Below are 11,592 nucleotides of genomic sequence, written 5' to 3'. Positions count from 1 at the left end.
GTCCCAATGAAAAAGAAAAGTTTACTCCTCTGTCAAGCTAAATCAAGTCGTGTGCACTTCATATAGATTTATATAGACTACATACCCATCCATCCACCCATCCATCCATGTATGTTTATCTATCACTCAACCATTTATATGTCCATCTGTCTATCCGTGCTTCCATCTAGCATCCCATCCATCGGCCATTTGATTTGTCTGTCCATCCATCCAGATATATTTTTCTCTGTTTGTCACTCACATCCATCCATCCATCCATCCATCTATCCAGACTCCATATTTGTCTGTCATCCATCCACACAAACCTTTCATCCATTCAACCGTCCATCCATGAATCTATCCATTGATCAATCCTTTATTCCATCCATCCATCTATATATCAATCCGTCCTTCCATGTATTTGTCATTGTCTTTGGCTTTCTACCGTGATGTATATCCATCAGTCCCTTACATCTATCAATACGTCAGTCTATATTTGTCTACCAATCGGCAATCCAGGCGAAACTTTTCCACCATGAAAAAGTATTTAGAGCTAAATTCTATCCCCAAAACAAAACTTGTTTTCGATCCAATAATCCCAGCAGTAAGATATAAACAACCTTGTAAATTGGGCTCCAAAGATTGTGACCCTGGCGAGCCGGTCCCAAATAAAGATCACAAAACACACCTTTGGGTTATTCAGATGGTAGATGGTTCGCCTGTCACGTCTTCGCTCTCACAAAGAATACAAATCGATACTGCCATGATGACACTGCCGAGGGTACGATGACAGGAAAAATAACTCATAAAAAACACTGCAACGACATCTGTGTTTGGCAACACTCACAACAGTGTTATAGTTAAAAACCTCTATTTTATGTTCTAATGGATGCGAAGGACTCCCAACATTACAAGTTCCCTAATGCACTGCAACAATTGAAGCTTTAGAAAGAGTAGAAAGCATCAAAAATTTAAATGAAATTTGGCAGCAATGAAAGATCTTTGTCATGTTAAACCAAGATTCAGTTATCCAGAACTCGATGGCCCAAATGTAAACAGAACCATAAGTCTTCAGTGTTCTTGTGCTTTTGGCCGCGTGGATTTTAAGCATCCTAAAGTAAAAAGAAAGTGACTTTGTAAACAGTTTTAACATACGTGGTCATGCTTTGCGAGAGTAACACCAGACTCAGAATACTGGACTGGACTTGCATGCTTTAAATCATGAGGAGAGAAGTATGAGACACCTGATTCATAGTAGTTGTAAACGATAGGCCAGTGTTCAGTGGGATCCAGAACACTTCAGACATTAGAAAAGCTAACTCCAGGGTTAGGGTCAGTATTAGGCCACACTGATGAGTGACAACAAGGCATGACTCACAAATATAGAAAGAGCCGCCAAACAGGCACAAGTCTGGACCAGAACGTGACCTCTGAATCAAGCTGTTGTCGAATTAGACGGGGAACAGTCGATGCCTGGGTTTCATGAGAAGGTCTTTAGCAACTATTCTGGGAAATCTGCAGCCTTGACGTAATATTTGCGGTGAATATTGGAGAAAAACCCTGATACAAAAGCAAAAGAGGCTCCGGACACAAGCTTCCTCAGGTCATCTCTCATTGTAGCTCCAAAAAACAGGAGTTCTGAGAGGAGCGCATGCTGCCAGTCTGGCGAGAAAAGCTGCGGATCAGATCTGAGTGTGGTGGTGCATGTGTCCCGGGGGCGTGTAGGGCGGAGGCGCCGGGTTGGGTTTGATTCCTCTGGTCTTCATGTAAGAAATGAACTGGTCTGGGATTTCCGCGAGCACGTCTTTGGCCAGGCGAGCCATGCTCAGCACGTGGTTACCAGTCCGGTCCATGTAGTCTCGGAAAGGAACAAACTGCAGAGGAAGAGCCAGGAAACGGTAAATCAGGACGGATGGCAGCGAAAGACACACACTGGATCAGCACCTTAAAGACAAGTCTGAAGCAGGACTGAAGGATTTTCACTTGCTGACGCTCACGAATAATTCACAAAAAAACATCAGAGCTTCCTTCACCAGCAGATGGTATTTCACCACAGGCTCTTAGTTAAAAATGCCAGAACGAGAAATGATTCTGCATATTTGGCAGTAGGAGCTGAAACTAGGACGAGTCTGGAGTATTTTTATCTACATCTGTCGAGCATGTTCGATCGATAGTTCTGTGCTGTCAGCTGCCGCTACCTGGACGATGTCTCTCTCGGCCAGTTTCCCTCGAGACGAAATCCTGATGTCATCGCCGTCCAGCTCCACCATGGCTGGAAAAACACACAGACACTGAGCACTGAGTCTCCTGTGCTGCTCAGACAGTACACAACATTCTTGGACTTTCATTTTATCACTAATGTAAATTCTCTCTCACCACACCTGGTGTACTGGGATTTCTTTCTCCCCACAAAATGATTTTGTGATTTTAAATTTTTCTTAGACTCAGAATTCATAATTTGCAGACTGAAAGGTCGCAGGTGTTTACATTCAGGATGTGACTGTTTCACAGATTAATGCCATACATGCTGCACCACATCATACAAAGTTGTAACCAAAAGCTTCCATAATAAAGGAGACTGAATGGAGCCGTGCTCAAAGAAAAAACACAAACAAATAAACAAGGTGCTTCAGTGCACTTGATGTTTATGCCCATGTTTTCATATTCATCTTATATTTTAATGTCGTGAAATACAAAAATGTGACTTATCACCATAACAAATTACCTGAATTTTCACCACTATTTTAAATGCACATTTTCCCATCTTCATTCAGGAGTTTGTTTGTTGTTGGCGTCTTCTTTTTTCCTCTATCATTGTTGCTGTTACCTTACCAACATTTTTTTCACATTCGTTTTGATAAATTCTAATAGTTAAAAAAAAAAATAAACAAAAAGTAGCACAACTGTGCAAATGTGCACATGATTGTATTATCATATCATATTATGTATATATATATGTATGTATATATATGTAGAATATATATGTAGAATATATATATGTAGAATATATATGTAGAATATATATATATATATATGTATATATATATATATATATATATACACACACATTATGTATTCAAATGAAGCTGCTGAAATTATAGACAAACAGAAACACCTTACCGTCAAACTCGGCTTGACCCACCCCAACGATGATGATGGACATTGGAAGCTTGGCACCCTGTGAAGACACGAATCAGGACGTCAGATTAAGGAAAAAACACTCAGCGAGGAGGCAGAGCTGGCAAGCTTCTTTACAGCCTCACGTCACCCTGAATCGCTCTCTAACTGACCAAACGCCCTTCAGAAAGATGAGGTATCAACAGGGAGAAGGACTTATGGGGATGGAGACAGCGGGGTGCAGCACAGAAACTCGCTCAGCTCCAAATAAATCTAATCCTGCATGTTTTATGCCCCTGAATCCAATTTTCTCAGTGGTGAAGCTGTTCTGCTCTTATCAGGGGACGACGGTGACACTGTTTCATTCACTGAATGTCTGGTATCAGACCTGCAGGAGATTAAATTAGTCCACAACAGAAGCATCGTCCTCTGATACACATGTCAATGGGGCCAAAAGTTGTTGAGCAAGACATACACAGCATGCGACTTTACTGACTGCAGGCAGGAAAAAGAATTTTACATCATTTCTCTGAATTCTGGACACAACAACTAACATCATTTCCAATTAACTTTTGAGTTAACAGAACACATTTTAATAATGTTTAACTACAACTGATTATAATATGAAATAAAGCGTAATTACTGTGTAATTACTAGTGTATTACTAGTATTTACAAAGTGATACTCGTACAGGGGCTGACAGTGCCAGAATGAGGAAACAAATGTACCTGTATAAATTACAACGCTCTCAATATTCATTACTTCAATACATTATAATAAAATAATGTGACAATAATTATAGCACATAATTACACAGTAAAAAAAATCCAAATATGAGAAATATAAGTCAAAGTCAAATAAATTACACATTGATTTTAACAAAAAAAGACAGTGATGTGGGTTAGATAATAATATTAGGAAACATATTGCATATTAAGGGGTAAACAGAACATATGAAGACATAAAACAAAACCCCTGGTAATGCCTTGGTACATAACAGGTACCATTTTTTTGCGGGTTTAAAAAATGAGATAGATGAGGCACACACAGATGATATTGTGGTCCTGTCTTGCAGAAGGTGAGGAAAGAGATGCTGCTTTAGTTAGACATGACTTTACTCCTTGTCATTGGCCGTCATTGTCGAAGGTTTCCCAGAAAACTACACATAAATCTCTTGGGCGCAAGCCCATTAAAGACATCTCTGAACCAGAACCAGCTCTTCTCATAGACTATAGCTTATGCGGTGCGAGTACTTTCATAAAACAAACTGCAGTTTCAACATCCAGCCATTTTCTTCTCCCAAACTCCTGAATCTTTCCCCTTGAGCTGTGCATTTCTGGGGTCCACTTTTATCAGTCTAATGTCCTGCAGCCAGTCAGGAACCCTCTGATGCTCCAAGTGCTGCCTCTGTTACCGCCATCAGCGCCACAGCACGTCAGCCAGATTATCAGTGTTTAACACAACAGCTGTCAGCGCGTGTCCTCCCACGCACACACATCAAATGAAACCCAAAATAACTTGGCAAAGAAATACCCTGACACTCTTCTTCCCGTCACCCTGACTGGCAGCCAAACCCCCATCCAAAGGAACATGGAGCTACATACGAGAGCGGCTCTTACTACGACCCACTGTAGATCATCTACAAGACAACAGCTGGAAGGAACTTGTTTTTTTTATCTGCTGTTGCCTGTTTCATCTGGCACCAAGGAGCTCGCTACTGTTGCTGTTTTGCTAATGTAAAACTAAGCAGGAAACGTGCAGACATGGTGGTAATATTGTCTGGAAATGACAGAAATTACTTTCTAATGTACGTGACTTTCACAGCTATTTAGAAAGCAATTGACCCTATCCTCAACTGTGGGACCGACAATTCAGTTATGATCTGTATCCATCCATCCTAGTCTAAGAGTTGAGCCCAAAGACAGAGCCCTGGATTTTCTATCAATCTTCAGCTGTGGCCACCAGCCTTGGGTGGACTGTCTCTCAGACATGGAAGGCGAGCCCTCACCACAGCTCCTACACCTCCAGTAAAGCCAGTTGAGACGGGTGACCATGTCTGGATGCTTCCTGGATCCCTTCTTGATGCGTTCCATTTGTGTGGAAATACCAGCTTCTGAACCCCGGTTAGATTTCCAAGTCAGAAAGTTGGAGAATCCTCACCTAGCCAAGCACCTAACTTGGTTGCCCCAAGCGTAAACAGGAAGTAGATGTACACCAAAAAGAACAAACACATTCTGCAGGTTAGTGTTTCCTCTTCATTCGGTATCATTGCACCTGGTTACCACGGACTAGCAAATATCTGGACAAGGCTTGAATAACTTTTTATGATTTCCATAACTGGGACACTCTGAAATCAGCCATAATTCCCAGCATCGACTTCCCACCTCTGAGGTGTAACACATCATATGTCTCTCTATTGACATGGAAAAGCCTCAGGATTCCTCCTGGAAAGCAGAAGGAAGTGTCAGTGAAGGAAGTCTGGGCCTCTGTGACTTGGCTGCTGCCCCTGCAACTTGACCTCAGATAAGCTAAAGAAAATGGATGCATGGTTTGTCACTCCCGTTGCGACCCCGTCGTGAGTTGCGGATTCAAAACAAGATATCCAGCAGTAATATTTAATAACTGAGAATCAGTGGGAACAGGCAGTTTCTCAAATGTTAAAAGCAAACTACTGAGACACAATCAGCTCAGAAAGTAGGTCGCACCTGAACATCTTAACTCTTGAGCTCTCCATTTTAATGTAGGTCACTGGCGCTTAATACTATTTCCTCTGCTCAGAACCCTGTTTCTATCCCAGTGTGGTTAATTAACATTAAGTTCTAGGTCTAATAAAACCGTGGTGGTGGAGGGTCCTGCCACAGATGAGGAGATGAAACACTCATGAGTGACAGTGAACAAGAGCAAGATGAGAGGGAAAAGATATCAAAGGCTGCAATGGATTGTGTAGCGCTCAGAATGTGATGACAGCAGCAGTGAGAGATCAAGGTTGTGACGGAGTGAGGGAGCAACGGGTACTAGATGACTTTTTTCTGGAAACTAAAAAGTTACGGGGAAGTATCGGGACGAAATGTGAAGATAAGAGGAACAAGAAGAGGAGTTCAAGATCCACCATCCATACATCCATCCATCCCAGATACACAGTAGCCTCATCAGTTTGAGACACAACTGGATAAAAGTGTGCGACTTCTCCCAGCGAGATCCTCAGAACAGCTGCAAGCCGCAGTCGACAGCAGAAGCAGTGAGACAGAGCAGCAGGCAAGATCTTAAAAGGAAGGTGTGGCTGTTCTTAAGTTTTGACTAACAGTCGCAAATTCCCTTTAAATCCAGTCTGCTGGAGGTTCTGTGCCTTGGTGAGGCAGCGAAGGACGAGCAGAGAGGAAGGAGAGAAACAGGAAGCTAAAGAAAGTCCATCACCTGCGGTTTCAGTGGAAACAAGTTAGAGGCGGAGCCTGCGGAATGAAGACAAATCGAATCGAATTCTTGACATTTACATGTGGGTCAACACTCCAGATGTGTTAAGCCAGGAACAGGGCACATATGTTCTTTAAATATCATCTCTGAATAGATTTCTCAGGTAACACCCAAGAGCAAGGGTGTCAAACGCAAGGCCTGAGGGTCCAATTCTGGCCCACAAAGTTATTTTATGTGGCCCACTGGATGGTTGGCTCAAAATAAGAGTCAAGGCTGAATAATACAGACACAGTCAACTGGTTTTGTTTTGGTTAGAAGGCGATGGTGGACAAACTGAGATAATCTTGCTAGATTTAGCATATCTCAACTCTACTCGCTACGGACAGTTGGCTGCACGACTGTGTTTGAGACATTGGCCCCTCTGTGATGAGATCTGACACCCCTGCTTTAAAGCGAGGCCCTCATTCTGCAAGCTACAACAACAAGAACGTTTATCACATTTCTGTCAAAACAAGTCATTAAACTGAGCTTTTTGGCGACTTGTTCTCTCATGCTTACGTTCACAATGGCTTCTTTGGTCTGCGCCATGTCGGAAATGACCCCGTCAGTGATGATGAGCAGCACAAAGTACTGGGATCCGTCCTGCACTGCGGCGGCATACCTGCAAACATGAAGTCATTCATCGAATCGTGAAAACAAACTTATCTGGATCCCTCAATCCACATGCAGATTTGATCAAATGTCACCAGGTACCTCAGTTCAACCATTCATATGCTAATAACAAAGCGAGCGGTTGGTTGATTTCACGGCGCTGCCGCGCAAAAGTGCGTTTGTCAGAGGGACGTTTTTAATAACTGCAGTAATCAGATGAAGAATTGTGGCCATGGATTATTGAAAGCGTGAACGTAACAAGAAAGGCATGAGGGAAATGGAGGTGGCTCTCAGAGCCACAATGATCAGAATCGCTAAGCCACAGACCATTAAACCTCCAGTATGTTTTGCACATATTGATAAGAAGCTCTCTTTTTAGAATATGTCACTTCCTCCACACCCACAGTGGGAGGGTTATCCAGACTCTTGGCAGTGAGCGGGACGTGTTTGAAGTGGGAGCTGACCTAGATTGCGCCATGTCATTGATCCTGTTCCTCATTTTCTTCGCTACACGCTAGTTACAAGGATTCTATTCATGCAGGGCCTCCGTCACTTCACAGATGACGCAGTCCTGCTGACCTCATCAATATGATATTGGATCAATCCTCAGCGTGAACAGACTGAGGATGGTACTAAGCTTTTTACTCTGGATTCATCCTCAGAAATGAAGACATCCACTCATCCTGCAGAACAACGCTCTTCTTAAATTTTGATCACAAGATGTTTCTGTTTCCCATCTGCATGGCACACGCCGCAGTATAGTTCAAACTATATTTTCTCAACTGTTTCGGTTCTGTGTCTGCAGAACTGCGCCCCATACCAGAAGGCAGAGCTATAAATACAAAGGAGAGAAGATCTATTCAAAGCACCCACCACCTTGTTGTCATGGGACCAAAGATTGTCACCATCCGTAGAGTAAGTTTGTAGCTGACACCCCTGTCATGGGTTTAAGCAACAGCTCGAATGCCGTTCAAATGCCGCTCATTTCCAGACCCAGTATTATTGCTGTATATAATCTCTGACCTGCTGGTATAACAGAGGTGGTCAGTTAAATTTCCTAAAGGGCCTAAATATATAAACTGTGACTGTTGTGAGGGGACATCATGCCAAAAGAAAGGCGGCGATGACTACAAAATGTGATGGAAAAACATCTTTGCAGGGACGAAATGAACCATATAAGGTTCAATAGAAGCAAGGATATTAAGAAGCGTAAATATGGCGTGAACCCTATAAAAACTTTATTTGAATGGAAGTCAGAATAAAACTATGGACCAAACATCGAATATGAAAAGGCAATTTATTTCAAAATATATTTTGAATGTTGGAAAATACTAAAATGAAGAAGAAGTCTCCAGGACCCAGAGACGTGCAGGTGGGATCAGAGCCTTCGACCCTTCTCCCCCTGGTCATGGACTGTTTGTCCCTCTTCCCTCTGGCAGGAGGCCGCGGTCGATCCAGACCAGAACCTCCCGTCACAAGAGCAGATTCTTCCCTTCGGCCGTCAGACTTATGATTTTGTGAACAGCCCTTGTTGTTTATGGTTTATTTATTAGTTACTTCTACTATTATTGTTTATTTTTATTCATTTATTATTTTATTTTATTTATTTAGTTCAGTATTGCGATGTACCAAAAGCACAATGGCAATAATGCTGATTCTGAAATAGTTTCCATAATATTGTTGTCTGGAAGTCAATGCAACCAATGGTGGCTTTTTCCCTGACAACAACAACATCCTGAACTCTTAGCTGGACTCCACTGTCAGCAGTTGATGCATGTTTGTTTCCCTGTACACAGCTTCTTCTAATTTTGAAAGATCAAGTTGTATGTTTCAGCATCTAAAACGCTTTGCTCAGTGTTTTGATGGACGGCAGTGCAACTCTTTACGAGATGAAGTGAGGAGAGTCGGTGTCACTGTAGCACCTGCTGACACTGTAATCTTTGCCTGATACCAAAATAGCCGGACACATTATGACCAGGACCAGTTGGGAAATATAAAAGACGAGGCTAAGCGAGGAGGTCAGGACTTCATGAGAGAGAAATATAGTTTGTGTTTGAGCACACAAGCCTGAGGATTGGAGACCATACCTTTCGAGTCATATGATTTACAGCAGAATGTGCAGTTTATGAAGAGCTTTTTTTTGGTAACCACCTACTGCTGTAGGAGTAGTTGAAATCTAAATAGATTGAATGGTTGCTACTTCAAATGAAAACATAGCATGAGTCTCACCTGGCAACATGGTTCACCACAGGAGCGAAGTTGGTCGGACCATACAGCTGGACCGTCTTCAGGCTCTGGTGATAGGCCTCTAAAATACCCTCTATGCCGTTGCAGTATGGATTCTCCATGTTTCCGTTCTGCAGGGAACCAGCAGTGAATCAACTTCATGACCTCTGGCCTGTATCACACGTGGCAGAGATGCAATATCTGTGACATTTACGATATTGTCTGGTGGAATGACAAGGTTGTGTTAAATGTGTGTTAAATCCACTACATCACTTAAAATGCAACAATAATGTAGAAAAGATCAATTTAAGTTTTGCTGTTTTCAAGAAAAAACCCATCTGGAAACTTTTTAAAACCAAAAAAACTGACACAGATGGAGTAGATGAATGATGGGAAAAGCAGATGCTTACGCTGCAAGGAGAAAAACCTGTGTTGAGTAAGTGTGAGTCATTATGAGCACACCACAAGCACAGCAGTAACAGAGGGAGGACGAGATGACGTTTGACTTCACCAGTGGAAACTCGTGAGACACGCGTCCGTCTGGCGGCAGCTTGGCTCCAAATCCCAACGCTGGAAACATCTTGTCACTGTCGTAGTCTTGGATGATCTCCCCCACTGCCTTCAGCGCCATGGCGTAAGCGTTGAGCTGGTATGGGTTCATGTAATGGAGCGATGTGGACTGGGAAGGATTCCCTGTTGATCCCAAAACATACGTTACGTTTTTATGTTATTTAAAGACTCTATCGGAAAAGAATCCCATTGTGATAAGGATGCCTCACTCTGTGAGATTTCATTTTACCAAAGAGTATAGAAAGCAACAAGAGTTTTATTCATAAAGCTTTTTATAGTCTTAGGTCACTTAAGTATTATTTTCAAGTAATTTACAGGAACGTTCTGATACAAACGAGAGGAACTGTTAAGTAAGTGAATAATCTTCAAATCCTGACTGAGACTCTCTTATTTTGACACGTGGACGACCATGACAGAAACGTTGCTTGGTTGGAACATCTGCTACATCTGTTATTAAGAGCAGAGTGACAGGACATGAACACAAACATTGCCAGACTGGTGTGTGCTCTGTGTAAAAGTACACTCCCGCCATCTGCTCGTGTGTGTGTGTGTGTGTGTCGCTCTGATCGATTGCGGCGGTCGACACCCTAGAATGAAGTAACAATGCTTCTCAGCGGCGAAACAATCTCCTCCTCGTTCGTATCGCTCACCATTAGATGCTGTGAAATCGATGGCCACTGTAAAATTGATCTGTGTCCTAGAAGACAAGAGACAAGAGAAGGACAGGGAGGAAATCAACAACATCCAAGAATCTCTCACTTCCACAGACAACCCTTGCCATTGTGGAATAAAGAAACATGCCGCGTGAAACTGTCACTCCCATGGAGGTGGAAGCTGCCACTGAGAAGCCAAGTGAAGCAACAACTGGAGCGATGGAGCACTTAAGAGCAAATCATAATCCAATTTTCCCTGCTGATGAAGCACCTCCTTCTTCATCCTAATGTACAAGAGTGAGACGAGCTCCCCGGAGGCCCGTACGACAGGCTCTCATTATCGGTGAGGGACGGCGGCGTGGCGGCTGAGGAATGACAATAAAATGAATTCGCATTAACCTTTCAGTTTGGGGTGAGGACGGAGAATATGCCAGAGCTGGACCTTTACCACCTGAGTGCTAATTACACTTGATGGCACTCATTCATGAGCCACTTCCTCCAGCAGTTTGGTGTTGGAATATCAATCATGTTTTATAGTTGTGAACAACTTACACCAGACCTGGGCCATACCCGGCCCTTTGACTAGATTTATGTGGCCCTCCTGCTGTTAGAGTAAAACTATAAAACTGACGTTGTTGTTGTTGTCTCTGACATTTTTGTCTTGTGCATTTTATTTTTATTTTTAAGTTTAATTTTAGTTTTCTATTTTATTTCTCCCCTAAAATACAGTGGTACCTTGGTTTTCGAACGTCCCGGAATTCGGGGTTCGAACAAAATTTTTGTGATTTTTTTGCTTCAGATTTCGACTGAAAATCCAGAACTCGAACGCCCCCGAAAAAAGTCGGAAAAAACATATCAGGTGACCCACGACGCGCTTTGTTATTGTGTATAACGCAGCCTCTGTATGCAGACGTGTCCCGTTAGCTACATTTACTGACAGTTTTTTCTTCATATTGAGGTGTAAAACCTTTCCTGTCTCCGCAGT

General features: G+C 42.6%; 1 protein-coding gene across 2 annotated transcripts in view; it reads right to left on the bottom strand.

Annotated features, from left to right (window-relative positions):
* Window positions 1-327: 327 nt before the first annotated feature.
* The window catches only part of cpne5b (copine Vb), a 95,328-nt gene continuing 84,063 nt past the window's right edge, over window positions 328-11,592 (bottom strand). For both annotated transcript variants that reach the window (XM_053867946.1, XM_053867948.1), the window contains 7 exons: window positions 10,605-10,651; window positions 9,896-10,077; window positions 9,388-9,515; window positions 7,066-7,168; window positions 3,100-3,157; window positions 2,178-2,251; window positions 328-1,853 (listed from right to left, as the gene is read on the bottom strand). In XM_053867946.1, the coding sequence (XP_053723921.1) occupies window positions 1,662-1,853; window positions 2,178-2,251; window positions 3,100-3,157; window positions 7,066-7,168; window positions 9,388-9,515; window positions 9,896-10,077; window positions 10,605-10,651 (784 nt within the window). In that variant the 3' untranslated portion in view covers window positions 328-1,661. The remainder of the gene's footprint in view (window positions 1,854-2,177; window positions 2,252-3,099; window positions 3,158-7,065; window positions 7,169-9,387; window positions 9,516-9,895; window positions 10,078-10,604; window positions 10,652-11,592) is intronic.

The sequence above is a fragment of the Synchiropus splendidus genome, chromosome 6, assembly GCF_027744825.2.
Source record: "Synchiropus splendidus isolate RoL2022-P1 chromosome 6, RoL_Sspl_1.0, whole genome shotgun sequence".
Lineage (NCBI taxonomy): Eukaryota > Metazoa > Chordata > Actinopteri > Syngnathiformes > Callionymidae > Synchiropus > Synchiropus splendidus.
This window is presented reverse-complemented; position numbering and strand designations above follow the sequence as displayed.